The sequence below is a fragment of the Musca vetustissima genome, unplaced genomic scaffold (genome assembly GCF_032173495.1).
Source record: "Musca vetustissima isolate MV318-11 ecotype Yass unplaced genomic scaffold, APGP_CSIRO_Mvet_v1 utg8130, whole genome shotgun sequence".
Lineage (NCBI taxonomy): Eukaryota > Metazoa > Arthropoda > Insecta > Diptera > Muscidae > Musca > Musca vetustissima.
The window spans coordinates 298,016-320,228 of NW_026883078.1; the positions used below are offsets into that span (position 1 = coordinate 298,016).

The 22,213-nt window shown below is 39.8% G+C and overlaps 1 protein-coding gene across 1 annotated transcript; it reads left to right on the plus strand.

Annotated features, from left to right (window-relative positions):
- The first annotated feature begins 3,399 nt into the window (after positions 1 to 3,399).
- On the plus strand, positions 3,400 to 21,922 carry LOC133329818 (E3 ubiquitin-protein ligase TRIP12). Its single transcript, XM_061538282.1, has 11 exons — positions 3,400 to 4,089; positions 5,158 to 6,849; positions 10,511 to 12,766; positions 13,758 to 13,895; positions 14,761 to 18,647; positions 18,719 to 19,058; positions 19,133 to 19,932; positions 20,012 to 20,668; positions 20,733 to 20,921; positions 20,994 to 21,195; positions 21,465 to 21,922. The coding sequence occupies exons 1-11, from the start codon at positions 3,462 to 3,464 to the stop codon at positions 21,920 to 21,922; spliced, it is 11,247 nt and encodes a 3,748-aa protein (XP_061394266.1). The 5' UTR covers positions 3,400 to 3,461.
- The last annotated feature ends 291 nt before the right edge of the window (positions 21,923 to 22,213 follow it).

The following is a 22,213-nucleotide window of genomic DNA, read 5'->3' on the forward strand; positions in this document are numbered from 1 at the left end:
ACCCAAAACATAGAACATCAGGTACTTTCTTCATTTTGTACTTGCCCTTCCTTAGCCCACGAGGAATAGAACATCGCCGATTACAGACATGTATCATTTGCTATTGTCGGTTCTTTGCCATTCATTCTTTACGTGCTATTTAACTATTCATCTGTTTCCTTTTTTCCAATTTGCACGAAACAAAGGAATTTAAGTCATCAGGGATGAATGAACAATGACCGAACTGCACGACAGACGACGGCATATCATTGTACATACATACAAATAAGAATAAGGGCACCCTGCACAAAATGTATCTAAAAAGTACTTTAAACCTAGTCTGGCATATCTTCCAAAAAAAAAAAAAACAAAAAAACAAAAGGATCCGACCCGCACCCTGATGATTATTTGTAGACACACATACACACACAGAGACATGTTACAATAATTACCATACATTTAAAGTGCATTTGTTTTTGAAGTACTTATTGGGAAAATTCTTGAGTTCTATTCTTTAACATGTGAATCATGTGTTCTCTTGCAAGAACTACATATTAATGTCAATAACCGAACAAATGTCAATTTGAAATTGTCACATATACACTGCGTATCATAACTATAGACGCACCCTTAATTCAATTGGTATGTTAGTTGACAAATAAAATGGACCCATTAAGTTATTGTTCACAATAAAACGATCAAAAACACATATTATTCAACAAAAATAATTAATTTATTCTTTATGGTTTCGCCGAATTCTGCACTTTCAAAATTGGTGTTGCATAACTATAGACGCACTTTTACAAAATTAGAAAAAATTATTTTTTAAAACTTAAATAAAATAAAATAACTTTTATAAATAATGGGTAGGGCCTCCCTTATTTTGAATAAGTTCAAAAATTTTATCCATCACACTGTTGATCAAAATTATTCGCAAGTCTTCATCGATTGTCCGCCATTCATCGATAATCACTTCTTGGAGGTAAAATACACTTTGGTATTGGCGGTTTCCTGCATAGACACGACGAGGCAAGATTCCACACATGTTCTCGATCGGATTCTGGTCGGAAATTTTAATATTTTTCGATTTTAACCATACTTGAGTATGGCCACTTTTATGAACTGGTGCATTGTCCTGCTAAAAAACGAGTGCTTGATTGTTGCTGCTTTCCCAAAATGGCAATAATTTGTCTTCCAAGACTTGAACGTACCCCATTGAATTCATCCGACAACATGGAAATGTCAAATAATGGCTATAAAATGCTCCCAAGGCCATTAAGGAACCGCCACCGAAATATTGTATTAAGAAATAACGATATTTCGGTAACCGCCACCTTGGGAGCATTTTATAGCCACGGAATGCTTTATTTGACATTTCCATGTTGTCGGATGAATTCAATGGATGTCTTGGAAGACCAATTATTGCCATTTTGGGAAAGCAGCAACAATCAAGGACTCGTTTTTTAGCAGGACAACGCACCAGTTCATAAAAGTGACCATACTCAAGTATGGTTAAAATCGAAAAATATTAAAATTTCCGACCAGTATCCGATCGAGAACATGTGTGGAATCTTGCCTCGTCGTGTCTATGCAAAAAACCGCCAATACCAAACATTATTTTATTTCCAAGAAGTGATTATCGATGAATGGCGGTCAATCGATGAAGACTTGCGAATAATTTTGATCAACAGTGTGATGGATAAAATTTTTGAACTTATTCAAAATAAGGGAGGCCCTACCCATTATTTATAAAAGTTATTTTATTTTATTAAAGTTTTAAAAAATATTTTTTTCTAATTTTGTAAAAGTGCGTCTATAGTTATGCAACACCAGCAATTTTGAAAGTGCAGAATTCGGCGAAACCATAAAGAATAAATTAATTATTTTTGTTGAATAATATGTGTTTTTGATCGTTTTATTGTGAACAATAACTTAATGGGTCCATTTTATTTGTCAACTAACATACCAATTGAATTAAGGGTGCGTCTATAGTTATGATACGCAGTGTAGCATTATCACGTTTCAATTAAAAAATAAATGTCTCGATGTATATAACTTTAGAGGAAGAGGGATCCTCTATGTAGGGAAGGGGCCTTTTTTATAGATTCGTGTGGGATAGATTCGGGAAGGAATCTTCTAAATTTATACGATTATTTTTAAAATCCATATCTCGAATTTTCACATTTTATCCAATACTATTATATGTTTGAGAAATTGTCACAAAAAGCCGGAGTTATAGAGGAGACACACACGATGATTCAGGCCTGCCCTGTTAAGTTGGGTTCGTATGAGTTGTCAATTTATAAAGGAATATAAGAGTCAAACTTGAATTCGGACGCCGTTCTCCTTTATTCTCTTACAATTAAAAAATCAACTGAAGATGACAAGCCTGAAAGACCTCTTATGTGTTCCCCCTTTAAAGGCTAGGAAGTTAGAAAAAAATAACTAAATGAGATATTTGGTCTGTTCCTGCACTGCAACAATCTACTACTACTTTTTACTACGATAACGAATTTTCATTTATGATATCGAAGAAAATAGTAAAATCTAGTTGATTCTTGAAGTACGGGAACAGACCAATTGTGGAAGAAGTGAAAAACTGATAAAAATAATTTTCTTTCTGTTACCTTCGTGGGCTATAATCTTTGTGTTTCTTTCTCGCAATTGTCTGTGCCTGATATCAAGTTTTGTCATATATTATTATTATTATATATCAAGGCATTCTCTGATATATAATTCAACAAACATAAATGCCTGCTGAAGTTTAATTTGTACATTTTTGTTTAAATCGATATAAAATCGCAGTTTGTATCTATGTCCTGATTTATATTAGGCGAGTTTCCTTGCGGCAATTTTTATCGTTCTCTTTTGAACTTGATACACAAGGCAATTCGGTTTCCAAAATATTTTTTTATTTGTTGTTTTTTCACATTTAAATATATATAAAATGTTACGAAATACACAAAACGAATTAAATCGATATACAAACAAAGATCGCAATTTGCCTAATCTAAATATTTTATTTTTCGATAACTAATAATCATTTGTTTTTATACCATTTTCAGGATATCGTGTAATATATAGGAGCAACTCCCACCAATATATAAACAGTGTTAAAGCAAATTCATAAAATCGAAAAACTAACATTAAAAAAGTTTTCAATATTAAAAAAATAAATAAATGAAGTTCTAATATTCGCCATTTATCTCGTAGATTATCGTATCTGAATTATAAAAAAAAAAAACAATCTTAAAATAAAATTCAAAGTGAAAAAAGAAAACAAACGCGAAAATAAATTTCAATAAGTGAAAATTAAACATTTATCAAAATATATCAGTACTGAAACAAAAAAAAAAGTGAATTTAATTTTAATTTAGCAACAACATTTTTGCGTGTTCTAAAAAAAATTTAACTCAACAATTTACAACAAACTGGGACGAGGGCATGTTTAGTGGGATTGAATGTGCGTGTAAGTGTCGTCTATGGCCGAGTCCGTTAGTACTCAATCGCTCTCTGCAGTGACGGAGGGGCACGACGACAGCATAACGCATGCATCATCAAATAGAAAACCAGCACCAACAGCAGGAACACTAACACCAACGACGACTCCAATCAATAAGGTCAAATCCAAACGTGGTAGTCGTCAACAAGAAAAGAAGTCACACAAACATCAAAAACACCAATCCTTAGGCGGCATCGACAACCTTAAAAATTCAAGTATTCCACCAGCAGCAGCCACCTCATCTCCCTCTTGTTCCATCGATAATAATACTATAGCTGTCGATAAACGTTCTCGCAGCAATTCACGCAGCAAGTCACGCTTCTCAACAACACATCAAGACTCACATAACAATAGCGGCAGTAGTAGTACCAGTAGAGGCCATACCAAGCCACAAGAAGAACAATCACCATTGTTGTTAAAAACAAAGACTAACAACAACAGCGGCAATTGTAGCAACAAAACTAACGCCAATAAACGTGCCTCATCACGTAACTCCACATTAAACGCCTCAACATCATCGGCAGTGTACTCGCCAACTTCACCCATAACACCGCCACCCACAACTCGTGTAGACCGTAAACGCCACCACGTTGAAAAGGCCACAACTTGTAAGTATTAGCGTGTTCGCTATAAGTTTTGTATGTATGTATGTGAATTTGACTGCAGTTTTTTTCCTTTGTTCGCCGTTGTGTTCTTCTTGCTGTTGCTGTTATAATTAAAAAAATCATATTTGAATTTGTAATTTCATTTCGGGTTTTAATATAAAGGCAAGAAAGAAGCAACACGGTGAAAAAATAAAGTATACATTTTTAATATTAGTAAGGATATAGAAAAAGCTAAACCTAGAATCTTGTCCCAAATGGCACCAATTCTCTACACTGTAAGCATAATATTATAGTTAATAAATTTGCCATAAGACATAAGAGGGATGAGGGCTATATACAATCGAAACCGTTTTAGCGAAATGTCTCAATAATTATTTTATTTGATATCGCGTATACATACCAATGTTGATGGTCCTTTGATCGTCGTTCTAAGCGACAATATATGCCTATATTGATTATATATTAATGGTTTTCATACATTTTTCATTGAAAATCTTAAAACATTTGTCGACTTTAGGAATCAATTACACAAATTTAATTCTGACCACCCACTACGTTCTGTTCAGCTTGATTACGCGTCATATTTGAAACTAAACTCGTAATACCAATGTCGTGTCACCATTTTTCCATTTCAAAATCTGTAATACGTTTTTCTTTTATTTGAAATATTTTTCAATAAAAATCAAACATTGGCAAAGGGGGAACGAGCATTCCTAGGGGCATTTCACCATTAACTGATACTTCTGTGTCTTTCATTATCTTGTTAAACATTTCACACTCCTATAGACACAAATACTCTAGCACTCATACACTTACAAATTGAAGTTTTATAGTTAATTGCAAATTTCAATGGGTAGTGGTGGTGGTTATACAATTTTATGTGACCTTGGAATTGTTGTTAATATCGATTACATCTCAATTAAATGAATTATTTAGCAGTAGAAGAATTCGTAAACAGAACAATTTGAAATATAAATTTGAAATTTACAAAATAATTATTCAATATCAACTGTCTGTTTGTTTGTTGTTGTTATTGATATTCATATATGTTTTCTTTTGTCTTCTTTACAGCAGCCTCTACTTCAACCGGCAGTGAATACCCCACGGATTTGTCGTCCCCTTTAAAGAAACGTCGCTACAACAGTAATCAGCACAACCACAGTTCACAGGACATTGAATCGACGCCACTTTCGACAACAAGTGGAAATAGCAGTGCTGTCAGTGACAGCAAATTTTCAACACCAAAGAAGAGGGAACAACAACAACAGCGCGGTGGTGATTGTGTAGCACAAAGAACTCGTTCGAAAACTGTCTCACCCGAAGAGCCATCGACCAGCAGTGGTGGTGGGATTAGTATTAACCACAGCAACAGCAGCAACAATCATCGTCGCTATACAAAGGCAATCGCCTCGTGTGTAGATACCTCGGCAGTAACACAACGTAGTGGTACAACAAAGGCAAAATCGAATAGCGGCAGCAGCAGCGCCAGCAACACTGCCAGTGCCAGTAAGAGCAATTTATTGAATTATTATCGTAAAACTCGCAAAGTCAGTCATAGTCGTTCGACAACCACAACAAAGAAGAGAAGCAATAGCGCACAACGGCAAAGTGCAGCCGGTGCGGGAGCAATTTCTGCTACTACTGGTCACATAAGTAGTATTGCAATTGCGAGAGACAACGGCGAAGATATTGACGAGCAGGAATACGCTGAGGAGGAGGTGGACGAGGACGCGCTCGAGCAGAGCACCGACAACAGTGAAAGCGGCGAAACTGCGGAGCAGCAACACCACCACCGTCGACGACAAACAAAAACAAAAGTCGCAGAAAAATACAAATTCAAGTCATCCCTTGGATCGTCAAGACACAGACAGCGGAATTATCGAAATCAAAATAAAAGTTCCACCACCAGTGGCAATACATCATCGTCGTTGTCGAAACGTAATAATAAGAAGCAGCAGCAACAACAACAACGCTTAAGTGAATGTGGCGGTAGTGTTGTTGGCGGCGATAAGAGGCAACAGCAAACACAGAGCAATAACAAGAACTTGTTATCAGTTGTGGGAAACAAAGCTAAATTAAATACAAAATCATCATCTACGTCGTCCACAATAACAGCAGGAGGTTCAATACAACCACCATCTACGTCGTCAACAGTTGCCACAACATCCACAAGCAGCATCTCGGCTACATCGCCGACATCATTGCATCTGGATAAAATCTCCAAATATCGTAAAAATCTACGAAATTATCAAACATTTTTGAATAATTTAAGCAACGAATTAAACGATTCACAAGAAGATCTCGGCGAATCGGTAGGTGATAACCCCTCCGCCTCGAATACAACAGCAGCTGAACGATCAAACAATTCCAATTCGGTGTACTTCGATAAAGAATTGCTAGCAGTTTTAACAGCTGATATTGATTCTATCGAGGACAACGGTACTGAAGGATTAATTGAAGAGGAAGAGGAAGGAGAAGAAGAGGAGGAGGGCGAGGAGGAAGAAGAAGAAGTAGAAGAGGAGACGGATAATAATATTGTTGGCATCGTCGGCGGCGAATCAGACAACAACGAAGACGACGACATTGTTGAGGAGGAAGAAGAAGAGGACGTCGACGACGAGGAAATTGAACTTTTCGGTGACGAAGAGGACGACGACGAAGATATTGAAGAAGAAGAGGATATTGACGACGACGACGAAGAAATCGAGGAAGAGGAAGAAGATATTGCCGACGAAATAGAAGATTCTGTTGCTGCTTTTGGAGGTAAGTCAACAGATACTATTTTATATACATATACACAGACAGATATGTTTTTAGCATTTCCCAAAATGGGATGCTGTTGTGATTATTTTGTTTTAACAAAAAAGTGTGCCTGTGATCAGAAAAACAAAAGTTCTATTTTTTTCCTCTTCGACGACACAGTTCTTTGTTCTCTGTGTTATTGTCGGTCGGTCGGCCGAACGATCAATTGTTTTTTAGCAATTCTGTTGTATTTTAGTTTGTAAAATCTCTCTCCATCATACTCTCTTGTATTATTTTTTATTTTGTGTATTTAATTATTTATCAAATACTTGTTTATTGCTATAAAATTAATATGCATTCCAGTATTGAATTGTGTTTTTGTTTCTTTCTGTTTTTTTTTGCATTCAATTCTATATTCATTTAATCGACTGACAAGAGAACAAAGTATTCCGTATATCTGCTCCAACTGTGATGTGAATTATGCCTTTTTTGTTTATATTATTTATTTATTTTTTGTTGTTGTTATTCTTCTTCTTATTCTCTACTCTGGTCCATCTATCTATCTTGCCCCACTACAAGTACACATACATGTATTTACATACATATATATCTGTTCTCTCCTACTACATATGTTTATAGATATATAACCATTTTTTTAATTGAAATATTCATTGATTTTCTTTATGTCTAGTCCATGTTGTTGTTGCTGCTACTGCTATCATTGCAATCGTTTTAATTGATTTTCAGTTTGAAAAAATAATAAATTTATTGACATTTGTGGTTTTTATAAATGCCAATAGTGTGTCTGTCTGTCTGTCTGTATTTCAATCAGTCAAGGGCTATTGTACGACATCTAAGCAGTCAAGAGACATTTGTCGTCATTGACTGACTGTAAATCATCATCATTGGCCATATTGATGACGAAAAAATCTAAAATAAAATGCAAATTAGCACTGTGTAACAACATTGACATGTCATCCATTCGTCGAAGTAATCGTCATCATATTATTTGCTTTGTTTTAATTACATCTATAATTTATTGAGATATGTATGTTTTCCTTTTATTGAAGACGGTCTCTGGGCCATTGCTCTTGGGTCATTGTTCTCATTTTCAAAGAACAACAATAACAGTTTGTTGTGAAGTTTAAAATAAATAATATTTTCGTAAAAAATACAAATAATATCCAATTATTTGTGCGCAAAAAAAGTAAAAAAATCTTGCCTATATATATATATATTTAAAATAAGGCATGTCCCGCAAACAAGATTAACTTGTTTGTTGCTATAAAACTTACTTCTGAATCTAGGGATTTTTCCATGTGGAGTTATAAAAGGTTATCAGGGCTTTGTGTAACATTGGAGAATACAATACAAGTTGAAGCAATTGTAATAAACTAAATAAAAATATTTTGTAAATTCGTTTTGCTGCAACGCACTACAAAGCATTTGGTGCTAGACTCGCCATCAATCGAACCCGTACCGGCTATGGATACGCCGTCTCCCACAAGTTTTGGGCTTGGTCCGTAAATCGGGTTTTATTCTACCCATAGTTATTGTAAATAAGTTTTGATTTTCTAAAAGTTCTGTGTGAAATACAGAAAACTTAAACTCTTACTCCTCCTGTAAGAAAATGTCTGCCAATCCAATTCCAGAGTACCACATATTCCAATATGTTTTATTTGAAACCTCCCTCATATATAGAAAATAAATGAATATTTCAATTATGTTAAATTTATTTCTTAATGTAAATAAGTATTTTAAGTATTTAAAAGTAAGTTTAATACCTGTATGTAGTTAAGGTTATTTAATTCCCTGTACATTAAAAAGAAAACATGCTTTAGATTTCCCCGGTAAAACAGTGCTGTCACCTTTAAAAAACATCTAAATTTTCTTTAGGACGTAGAATAATGTGTCATAGTTTATAAAACAGGTCTTTACAGATTACCACCCCCTTGATAATAGCCTCTCGGAATAATTGGATGACTTACTAATCTTTAATATTGTAAATGAAAAATAAAATTACATGCCCCCGGTATTCTCTTAATATCTGTATATGTATATCATTACAGGGGTTTGTTTATATTTTATTACATTCATATTCACTACACAGATACCGACCCACCCACCCTCACACACAGCCACCCCACAAACACATTACATGATTTACCCAACCAATATCATTGCAGAAAATAAACATCCTTATCATACCTTATTTTAAAAGCTATTTATTTAGAAAAACAATTCAGACCAGACTCTCGCTCACCATGCCCCTACCATGACCATTCATTTTTTTATATAAACTCGGCTACAATCATAACCATCTTCCTATTCTACCATCACTCACTCACTCTCCTCTTAGTCATTATCCAAACGTGAATTCAACTTTAAATTATTTTATTGCATTTTAATAATATGACAGCAAAATTCAACAACAGCAACAACAACAACATTCATGATTTGTTGAAATTAATTTTTGTGATAATTGTTTGCTGTTAATTTAATTTATTTGTAACAACTGCTGCCTGGTTTGTATTGCATAAATTTTTGTTGTACTTTGCATTGTGTTTTGTCAATAATTATTTTAATAACAAATTTAGTTTGTTACTACAATAATAACAATAAAAAAACAGCTCACCACAAAACCAAAAACAACAACGACTCATTGTTTTTCTTTTGTCTTAAAGTGAAATGAAATTCTAGGATATAAAAAGAACATTTTAGTGTTATTTCTCTATATAGGAATTTAATCTGCAACAATTTGTTATGCATTAATATGTATATACTTTAATTCAACGGAGGTGGCAGCTCTGGCAGACGATGTAATAACGTGTGTTGTGTAAACCCAAACATCATGAAGGATAAAACTATTTTAAGTGATTTGATTTTTCAATTTTCTTTTTCTTCAAACCAAACACCACCCATAGGACTACTTACATAAACTACTTTCGTGTTTATACATACATATATAGTTATTATCCATGATTGTTTTTTTTTTTTTCATTTTAATCAATTTTCTTGGAGTCTATAATATCTACAAATATTTATTATAAACAATACATACATGCATATAAAGTCACCTAGTTGTTTATTATTTTTAAATAACAATATACTATCTCTGGAGGAGGAGGAGGACGACATGACATGGTTGATGGAAGATGGTCTTCTGTGATTCCCATTTTAAAGTTGTTGTTTTTTTGTTGTTTTTCAACCACTTGGAGAGTCATATATTATGATTTGCTCTTCAAAAAATATAAATACTTCTTTTTCACAATATTTAATGGAGATTATTTTCGTCAAAATGCAATTTGATTTCATAAAAATTAAATAAATCTAGCTGGAATTTCTTGACGGATATAGTCAGACCTGTTGATTTGTTTTGAAATATGATTTTTCTTCTCAAAATTTTATAAAAATCCAATTTTCTAGTTATGATTGAAATGATTTTGTTTCTTGGTTTCTTCTGAATGCTGATATGTTCTCAAAAAGAACCCCCGTTTCACAGAGACTATCGAAACAAAAATTATGTTCATGTCTTCCACACTCTTCCACCCCAAAAATGAACCAAGAAAATATAATCTAAACGTTTTTAAAAATTAAAAAACAAAAACTATATATTTCTGACACTGTGTGTTTTAAATAATAATGACACCCTAAATTCCCCAAAAAACAATTCTAAATCAAGGTAAAAGGCAAGAACAACAACAACATCCGCAGCAGCAAGAAAAAGAAGAAGGTGTCGAACAGCAACAACCCCAACACCACAAAAATCGAAAACTAGCACGACAAGAACAACCCAAACAAAGACGCAAGCGTTTATTGAAACGACGACGTCGTAACACTTTAAAGCAAGCCAACCAAGAAAATTTCAAATTACAACTGCAACAACAGCAACAAATCCACAAACAAAGACATCGTTTCAAGCGTAGCGGTGGTCTCAAAGTGAGGAGCAACAGTAGCAGCAGTTCGAGCAAATACATCACCAACAACACCACCACCAGCACTCAGGTGGTTGTAGGAGTAGAAAACCGTGAAGAAATTACTACTTCTACGTCGTCACAACAAACAGCTACAACGACGGGCTACAATAGAGCCCCGAATCTGGGGGCACGACAAACACGCAGCAGTGGTGGCAGTGCAAGCACTAATACCAATACAGCTAGCAACAATACAGATTACAATATTGGTGTACATATAGGCGGCGGAGGAGGCGGTGGCGGCGGTGGAGGTGTCATTGGCAACGGCTGGAGTCAAAACGGTTCGACAATTGCCGTCGGAACAACACATTCAACAGTTACTGGTGGCGGTACAACGACTGGTGTAGCGCCCCAACTCATTGGTGGTGGAACCGCTGGGTTCAATCATAACCTATTAAATCGTAGTGGTGGTGTTGTGATAGGACCACCACCACAACTAACTACAACTGGAGTACTTTCGAACGGCGGTGCACCAAACCAACCGCATCATCCCTCTTTAATTGCTGCCACAACATCGACACACTACCCTCAACAGCAGCAGGGACAATCACATCACACGGCACACTTGCTACAATCTCACCAAGGACAAGGATCTCACACACAGACTCATTATTTAAGTCAACAAGCTAGCGGACCAACGTTTTACACAAATCACCATCAACCGGCAGCCGGTCATTTGCAACCACAACCGCCGCCACAACAGGTTCACTTTTTCCAGACGTATCAGACCGCTGGTACCACGGCTTCATCAGCTGCCATACTAAATTTAAATTTGAACTCGTATCAAGCTGCTGCGGCTGCTGCATTAAATAATTCAAGTGGTGCTGCCGTAGTTAATGGTGCGCCTTTAATATATCAGGTACAACAACCACCACCACCAGGAGCTGGACAAGCACAAGCCACGCTACTGAGCCAAAGCGGAGCAGCACGTTATCAGCAGCACCATCATCATCAGCAACAGGTGCCTACAGCAACACCGCCGGTAAATCTACATCTTACACATCATCATCAGGCACAAAGTGGTGGCCACTTGCAGCAGCAACAAACACATAACGCGCCGCCGCCACCACCACCCACAGCAATCGAATTGACATTGGGTGCCGGTTCTCACGACTCAACTGCAACTCCCAGTGGTCTTGTATATCACGCAACAAATTACGGTTCCAGCAGCACTGTTCATCATCAACACCAGCAACAACAACAGAATTCCCATACCTTAAGACGCAGTTCCAGAAGCAAAACGGGTTCTTGTGTCAGTTCGGTACAGGGCCAGCAACATCACGGCAGTGCGAGCAGCAGCTGCATCGGTGGCAACAGTAGTGGCGGCGTCGTTGGTTCAACAAACCGCACTGCTGCCGCAAATAACGCAGCCAGCTTACCCGTAGTTGTGGGCCATCAGTTGTTAACAGCAGCAGCATCGGCAGCAGCTCAACAGCCGTCGGTCAACGCTGGCCATCATCTTACTCACCCGCCGCACACACATCAGCAGCAATTAGCAACACAACAACAACAGACACATCACTCTTTAGGATCGCACCTTGCACACCCACCACCTCCTGTTACTCATCATCCAGCACCACCGTCTTTGCATCACCACCAGCAGCCGCCGCCACCGCCATCACAACACCACCACCCTCATCATCATCAGAATCTGGCAACATCCGGCGGTGCTGTTGTCGTTGCTATAGCACAACAACAGCAACAACCACAAAGTCACCTGTTGCATACAGCAGTAGCAACACACCCTCACGCATTGTTGCAACAACGGACAACGGTTGTTCAGCCGGGCTTCTTGTACAGCTATCGTTCAGCAAATAGTTCGACAAATAATAGTGGTTTGGGTACAACATCATCAACGTCGTCGTCAAGTGCTGCCACCAACGTCGTCGTGCCCCCATCTACAAATCCCCCCACCACCTCATTCCACTTGGCCACTCATCAAAATTCCAATAAAACAAATTCTGGTAAGTGTTGACGTTTCTTTTCCGCAGTGCGCGAATCTATCAGTTGTAGTGCAAGAAAGCAAAAAAGAGAAAAGCAACCAACAGCATCAACAGAATCAAATCGCCAACACTTAACAACCGACCACCATAATGTGGGGGGGCAAGACGGTGAAAAGGGTGAATGAATGAGGGGATATTTAGTGAGGGTGGGGGAAATGTATACAAAATTGCTGCGTTTTTCGAAGAAAGGATTTGAAATTTGGTTTTCATTGTTTTCTTTGCTTTGACAAGAACAAAAACAAAGTCTTATTAAATAGGAATAAATTTTCTAAATTTTAGCAAAAATTAGGGAGAATGGTATGATAAAGTATTTCAAAATTACTTGTTTTTAAACAAGTAAGGCAGTCAGACGTTTGTCTAAACAGCCGCCAGCGACATGGCTGGAAGTTTGTTTAAAATCCTACAAACATTCTTGTACATTTTGTATTTGAAAATATGCTGAAAATGCGGGTGATGGTTTCAGGTTCGTTCGTTTTTTGTATATACAATCCCCATATCCTAATACAAAACAGTATGTTCTCAAGATATACATTCATTAAATCCCTCAAACAACCACCTCACCCACCACACCAACCCAAATCAGCCACAATAAAATCCCTATCCCCAGAACAAATAAAATTCCAATGCGAAATATGTATTACATTAGAGTTAAGAATTATATTTAATTTGTTTATTATTTATGTTATGTATGCATGTGTTATTGTTTTATTTCTTTGATTTCTTATTTTGAAATTTATTATACGTAACCAACCGACATTAATTCTTTTGAGATATGAAAAACTTATAAAAACATTTATGTTTTTTCATGAAAATTGCTCGCTCGCTCGCTCTTCTTGTTATCCTTGACATATAATCTGCTCTCATTGTTGATTTGTCGTGTACGTCCACTCTCTTTGCCAATATTAATATCTTAAAATCCATCCAAAATCCATAATGTATATAAACAAATCAGCTTCTACGGATGCGTTAAGTCATTCATTAATGGCACAGCAACAACAACAAGCATCTAATAGTGGAACAGCATCACAACAAGTGCCACCACCGACAACAACCAACTCGACATCGTCCCATACCGGTGGACACACATCAGGTAATTCTTCAGGTAAACAAAGTCAAGAAAATATGTTATGCCATGTAAAACTCCTCGCCCCCCATGCCACCCACCACCCACTTTCCAAACATTTCATGCAATAAAGTCATCCCATCCATGTGTGAGGGTTCCTTAATTCATTTTGATTCATCCCATTTACTCTTACTCATTATTTTTTTAATTTTCACTTCCACTTTATTTTAAACTCAAGTCGAAATTTACATTTATTTTGTTGTAGAAAAGATGAAAAAAGGTGACAGCACACTTTTTTATTTTGAATACAAAACTGTTTGATTTTTTATTGTTTAACATTTTGTTGTAGTGTGTATTTTCTCTATTTTCGTATTGTTTTTATTTTTTATTTCTAGTTGTTTCGTTTTTACTTTAATTAGCAAATTGTATTTAGTCTTCCACTCTGAAAAATTATATATACTACCTACCACCACCACTACTACTCTACCCCAAACTGTATATACTAAAATGCCTAAAACGAACCCGAAAAGTAGGCTACACAAATTGGTAAACATTAGTGTCGTTGGTTTAAGATAACGAAACGCTCCAGTCGTCGAACTGCAACTAAATCCATCCATCCTGGGAACATATTTAAAAATGAATATGAAATCGAGTATCCACAAATACTAATTCAAGAAATGTCTATGTCTGGTGAAGGTGTTGTTAACCAATTATGAGCCCAAGATATCATTTGAAGTTTAACATTTTCTAAATTCCACTTCTAAACTGAAGTCTTTGTTTTTTGTGGTTTAATTGATCGACCCGACCACTCAAACACTCACTCGCTCGCGCACCACTTTAACAAAGCAAATATTAATTCATCATTTGTTGTTTTTTTCTTCTCTTATTATAGCATCGTTAAGCGTCACCAACGCCTTGGGCGGCACAACGTCTTCAGCTACCAACAACTCCGCTACAGCAACCGGTGCCAACACCAGCAACATCAACGCAACGGCTGCCAATAGCGGAGGTGGTATCAACAGTACAACAGCAACGGGAGCAGGAGGAGGCACCACAACGTCGTCATCAAATAATGCCGCCAACAGTGCCAATTCACATGGCGATTCCGAGAGCGATGACAGTGAGGTGGGGCGACTGCAGGCTTTGTTGGAAGCCCGCGGTCTGCCGCCACACCTCTTTGGTGCACTGGGTCCGCGTATGACACACATTTTACATCGCACCATTGGTAATAACAGTACCTCCAAGGCCCAACAACTGCTGCAGGGACTGCAATCACACGACGAAAGTCAACAATTGCAGGCCGCCATTGAAATGTGTCAAATGCTGGTAATGGGCAATGAGGATACCTTGGCCGGCTTCCCCATCAAACAAGTTGTCCCAGCACTGATAACCCTCTTGCGTATGGAACATAATTTCGATATTATGAACAATGCCTGTCGAGCCTTGGCCTACATGCTCGAAGCATTGCCACGGTCGTCGGGCACTGTAGTCGACGCTGTCCCTGTATTCCTCGAAAAGTTACAGGTGATCCAGTGCATGGATGTTGCCGAGCAAAGTTTAACAGCATTGGAAATACTGTCAAGGCGTCACAACAAAGCCATTCTTCAGGCCAATGGTGTCTCAGCTTGCCTCACCTATTTGGATTTCTTTTCGATTAACGCCCAGAGAGCTGCTTTAGCCATTACCGCTAACTGCTGTCTGAATCTGCACAATGAGGAATTCCACTTTGTATCGGAAAGTCTGCCCCTGCTGGCGAGACTTTTGGCCCAACAGGACAAGAAGTGCGTGGAAAGTGTTTGCTCAGCTTTCTGTCGCCTGGTGGAGAGTTTCCAACATGATCCCAAACGTCTGCAGGAAATTGCCAGCAAAGAGCTACTTAAGAATTGCCAACAACTACTGGTGGTTACACCGGCTCTGCTTAATTCTGGTACATTTACCGCCGTCGTACGAATGCTCAGTTTGATGTGTGCCAATTGTCCTGATTTGGCCATTTCCTTGCTAAAGAGTGACATCGCATCTACACTACTTTATCTCTTAACGGGAAATGCAGATCCTCTACCTAAATCGGCCTCCACCCACGTTGATCTGATATCGCGTTCGCCATCGGAACTCTATGAAATCACATGTTTAATTGGCGAGCTAATGCCTCGACTCCCCACCGATGGTATTTTTGTTGTAGATGCCCTGTTGGATCGTCCCACCATCAATACCCACGACCAAGTGCAGTGGCAGTGGCGTGACGATCGCGGTACCTGGCACAATTATTCCGCCATAGATTCACGCATGATTGAGGCAGCCCATTTGAATTCGGAGGATGAGTTCAGTTTGAGTACACTGGGACGTACTTACACCGTGGATTTCCATTCGATGCAGCAAATCAATGAAGATACAGGCACCACTAGGCCGGTACAGAGAAAAATAAATCCTAATTACAGACCACCTCCCAGTACTAGTAGCACTTCAACATCTGCCGGACAAGATTTATCAGCGTCTGCTGTGGCCTCTGCTATCTCGGCTCTCAGCAATACTGTAACGGCAACAGCCACAGGAGGAACGACACCAATTGCCACATCGTCGTCATCATCATCACAAAAGCGACGAGCTTCGGTAGATGCTCGCATTGCTTGTCTAAAGGAGGAACGTGGTTTGGCTGCTGAATTTATAAAGAATTTGTTCAATGTCCTCTACGAAGTGTACAGTTCATCGGCTGGCCCTAATGTCCGCTACAAATGTCTGAGAGCTCTTCTACGCATGGTCTACTATGCCTCATCCGAATTGTTGAGTGAAGTTCTAAAATACCAACTGGTGTCCAGCCACATAGCTGGTATGCTTGGCAGCAATGACTTACGCATCGTGGTGGGTGCTCTACAAATGGCCGAGATACTTATGCAAAAATTACCCGATATATTCGGCACACATTTCCGCCGCGAGGGTGTCATCTATCAAATTACCCAACTAACAGATCCCAACCATCCAATATGCTCCAATCCGTCGCCTAAGCCCCTGGCCACAAATATGTCCGCCAGTGGTTCACAGAGTGCACCGGCATCTGCATCAAGCCTGCAAGTGAACCCCTTCTTTATGGACAATGTACCTTCCACTCAGGGAAGTGCATCTGCTTCGGGCACACCGAATACATCGAAGCCACATCACCAACAGCATCCGTACACAATGAAAACATTTTCGCATGCAATGAATGCGCTGACAGCGGCTGCAGCCCAACAAAGTACTTCGTCTTCAAGTGGTGGTTCTTCGGGTCAGAAGATGCAGTCATCCATGGCGATGAACATAAACACAAGTGGTGGAACACCGGCACACCAGAATTCGGCTGAGGTCCAATACCATTACAGCTCTTCGGCGCCGGCTCCTCATACCCATTTGGTGGCCCACCACCAACAGCCGCAACAGAATTATTTTGTCTACACCACGGCACAACAGCAGGCTCCACAGCCACCACTACCACCACCGGGAACCGAATATGTGGCCTACAATCAATTACCTCCCCCGCCACCGCCCACAACAACGGGGCATTATGGCCAACCGCCACCACCGCCTCCTACCACTCAGCAGCAACAGGCACAATATCACATGGCGACCACTCCACATGGAACAGTAGCTTCGACATCAACACCACCCTCCTCGTCATCATCTTCGTCATCCGTTTTGCCGCATAAAATGAGTGATATGTTGAAACGTAAAGTCCCACCGAAAAGAAAATCGCAATCGACCAGCCGGTCGAAGTCTCGTCAAGAAGATCAGTCCTCACACGCAACCACCACCACCAGCAGCACATCGTCTACCGTGCACGAGTTGCTGACTAGAGCCACCAGTTTGGGTGGAACCTCAGCTGGCAGTTCGTCGTCCAATGCTGGGCGCAGTACGCCCAGCACATCGAGCAAAGTTCGGTTTAGTGGTGGCAGCAGTCACCATGGTTCGTCGAACTCCAGCTCACAGTCATCCTCGAAGACATCGTCGTTTTTGGCATCGCTCAACCCAGCTCGTTGGGGACGCCAGGGATCTCACCACGCCAGCAGCAGTTCTTCGTCAGCCGCTAACTCAGGTTTTACCAAAGATTCATCAGCCAGCAGCAGTAGTACAAGTTCTCATCATAGCCATAGCAATAATGCCGCCGGTTCAAGTGCTGGTCACTCAATGGCCGGTGGTGGTTGTTCGACATCGTTGGCTGCCCAAAACATTAGCAAGAGCATATCACAGGCCAATCTGATAGCAGCTGGAAACCGTGAAAAAGCCCGCCAATGGATACGCGAACAAGCAATATCCTTTATCAAGCGCTATGCATCGCAGGAGTCGAAGACCTCCGCCATGGGCACAGAGGGCGCTGGCACCACAAATGTTTTACAACGCCTGACAGCAGTAATTGCCAAATTGAGTGGCAGCTTCCCAGATGTTCTGGAGTCCCTGTTCGAATTGAAGAGCATTTTGTTGGAGAGTGACATCTCACCGTTCGAGGTAAATCATTCGGGGCTGATTAAGGCAATGCTGAACTTTATGAGCTCCGAAGAGGGTCTGGTTGATCGTGATGCTCGCTTGCGTGCATTTATGCATGTGTTTGCTGGTCTGCCACTGGAACCACTGGTCAAGGTGGGCAACTTGCCAGCTATCGATGCGACAGCATTTGCCGCTTTTGTGGCCAAGTTAAATGCTTGTGTCACACAACTTGAACAATTCCCCGTTAAGGTGCATGACTTCCCGGCTGGGCCCGGTGGAGGTCGTTCGAATACAAGTGCTTTGAAGTTCTTCAATACACATCAACTGAAGGTAAGTTCTTAGATTGATTGACGGTAATATGAAGTTATTAATATATGCTTGTTGTCTTTATTTCCGCCCAGTGTAATTTACAACGCCATCCCGATTGCAATAATCTGCGTCAGTGGAAGGGTGGCACTGTTAAAATCGATCCCCTTGCCATGGTACAGGCCATTGAACGTTATCTGGTGGTACGGGGATATGGCGGTATTCGCGGTGACTTAGACGAAGACTCGGAGGAGGATATGGATGATAATGTGGCGGCCGTGGTTATGTCACAAAGTGGTTTCAAGCACAAACTGCAATTCCTAATTGGAGATCATCCGTTACCCTACAATATGACCGTTTACCAGGCAGTAAAACAATTTTCACCACTGGTGAATGATCAGTCTGAAACCGATACAGATACGGAAACACCGTTGGGTAAGTTTTATGCTCGATGGATTCGCCCACGAAAACCAATGTCAACGTTGTCTGTTTATTTGTTTTTCTTTTAGGTAACGCAAGTATTTGGGTACAACAACACACAATTTACTACAGACCTGTCGAGGAAGAACCTACCGCGTCTGGAGCATCCAGTAGCAGCAGTAAATCCATTATAACTGGTGCTGGTACTTCCTCTTCAGCGCATAGCGGCGGAGTACTAGCCTCCTCTTCAGGTACTGGTCAGGGTGCCTCGGGAAGTAAAAAGAGTAGTAAATCTTCATCGAAGCTGTTGCGCAAGAAAACTGAACTGTGGCACGAAGGCATTGCGCCCAGTGTCGTGTCCGCTCTTAAGCCATTCCTTAGCAATACACTGCCCGCCGATGTGGTTACTAGCGTGCAGGACGCCTCGCTTGATGCCCTTTGTATGCTGCGTATTATAAACGCCTTGAATCGCCACTGGGAACATTTGTATGGCTGTGTAGTCCGCCAATTGATAATACCACAGTCCGATTTCATACATCCTAAAATAACGGCCAAGGCCAATCGCCAGCTGCAGGATCCATTGGTGATAATGACGGGCAATTTGCCCCAGTGGCTGCCACAAATCGGTATGGCCTGCCCCTTCTTGTTCCCCTTCGAGACGAGGCATTTGCTATTCTACGCGACCAGTTTCGATCGGGATCGTGCTCTGCAACGTCTATTGGATACTACTCCAGATTTGAATTCAGCCGAGTCATCGGAACGCGTTGCACCCAGATTGGATCGTCGTAAGCGAGCTATATCCCGGCAGGATGTCTTGAAGCAAGCTGAACATTTAATACAAGATTTTGGACATTCGAAGGCTTTGTTAGAGATTCAATACGAGAATGAGGTATGTCTGGTGGATCGGCGGAACACCGCCTCAAACACACAATGCCTAACTACAAATTGTTTTTAATTTTTATTTCCAGGTTGGAACTGGCTTAGGTCCCACATTGGAATTCTATGCCTTGGTATCGGCGGAATTGCAGCGCACCGATTTGGGTTTGTGGAATGGTAGCGATAGTTATAAACAAAACTCTGCCAGCATTGTCGATGTTGTCAAATCCACAAGTGCCACATTACACATTGAGGAATCGCAGGACACAAACACTCAGACCAGCGACACAGCAACAAATCAAACAACACCTAGCCCAACTGCAGCGCCAACACGCAGTTCAAGTCGCAATAATCGTGACAGTTTTGGCGTGGCCACACGCAGCAGTTTGGTGGCCACAAACAATTCCATAAATAATCAACAGCAGTCACCTCAGGCTGGAGATGATGCCTTAGACATGCTTATCGAACAACAAGCAGATGTAGTCGTCGATCAACAACATCAAAATCAGCAGCAACATGACCTCTCAATGCCGCTGCTAGATAATCCCATAGCGGTAAACACCATCGTAAGCACCCCAACTATACAAGTGAGCCCCACACCACCACCAGTCACCTACGTAAATACATCGCATGGCCTATTTCCCTTGCCCATGGGAAAATCGTCGAAATTACCCCACGTTTCAAAAGTCAAGTCGAAATTCAAATTTTTGGGTAAATTTATGGCCAAGGCAGTTATGGACAGTCGAATGGTATGTTGATTCAATCCAGTGTATAACACAGTTTTTATTAAAATGTATTTCTTTCGCCATACAGCTGGATTTACCCTTCTCAATACCATTCTATCGTTGGCTTTTGAATGAGGAACATTCAATTGGTTTGGCCGATTTGTCACGTGTTGCCCCAGAGGTACAACAAACATTGGTACGCCTCCAAGACGTCGTGCATCAACGAGAAATGATTTTAGCCGACACTAGCTTAGATGCTATGGAAAAGACTGAAAAGGTATGACCAACGCCCTTTTGAGTATTTGGGTTATGTTTTGGTGCTAATTGTCCTTCGTGTTTGGCTTTTCAGATTGAATCACTTGATTTGGATGGTTGCCCCATAGCCGATTTAGGCTTGGATTTCGTTTTGCCTGGCCATGCCAATATTGAATTGTGTCGTGGCGGCCGAGATACTCCCGTAACTGTACATAATTTGCATCAATATATTAGTTTGGTGACATATTGGTTCCTCGTTGAAGGTGTGCAGAAACAATTTGAAGCCCTCAAAGAAGGTATGTTTATGAGGAGAAGAGTATTTTCTTTTCATTTTCCAAATATTGTTGGATTTTTGTTCCGGGATGAAATAACCTCTATATTTAAATTTACAACAAATCTATCTGCATTATTTGAACAATACAATTAGTTATAGACGTATATTAAGTAATAAAGTTTCTGAAAAATAATGAGAGTAAACAGTTCGCTTCGCATAGTTCGTCGTTATAACCAGTGTTCGATTGATTTACAATTGTATTTTATTGATTTAAATTTTGAATACTTTCAGGTTTTGATAGCGTATTTCCAACACATCGTCTGCGCATGTTCTATCCCGAAGAACTCGAGAATGTCTTTTGCGGCAGCAATAATGCCACTTATCAAAAATGGGATATTAAAATGCTGCAGGATAGCTGTCGCACCGATCATGGTTTCAATCAAGAGTCACAAGCCATACAATTCCTGTACGAGATACTATCGTCGTACACTAGCGACGAGCAACGTGCATTTCTGCAATTCGTCACTGGTTCACCTCGTCTACCAACGGGTGGCTTTAAGGCTCTAACACCGCCCCTAACTATAGTTCGTAAGACCTTGGATGCAAATCAAAATCCCAACGATTATTTGCCCTCTGTTATGACATGTGTAAATTATCTGAAATTGCCCGACTATTCGAGTCGTGAAGTCATGCGCCAAAAACTAAAAGTGGCTGCTAACGAGGGTAGCATGTCGTTCCATTTGTCTTAAGCAAGTTCCGAGGAAGAAGCTGGCCTAAGAAACGCACACACACACATATATACATATATTAAGAACCTACACAAAATCACACAATGCTGTTGCTGAGCGTGGTCGTTTTTTCGCGTGGCAAATAAATACAAATGCAGAAGAAGAGATCTTATTTCTCCACACACTATTGTGTGTTGTAAAAGTAGATGAAAAAAGAAACAAAACAAGAGAAAAGAAAAACTAACAACAAGAAATGGTGATAATTTTTTAATTTAATTTTTTAATTGCATATTGTTTTTAAAAAACGGTGAT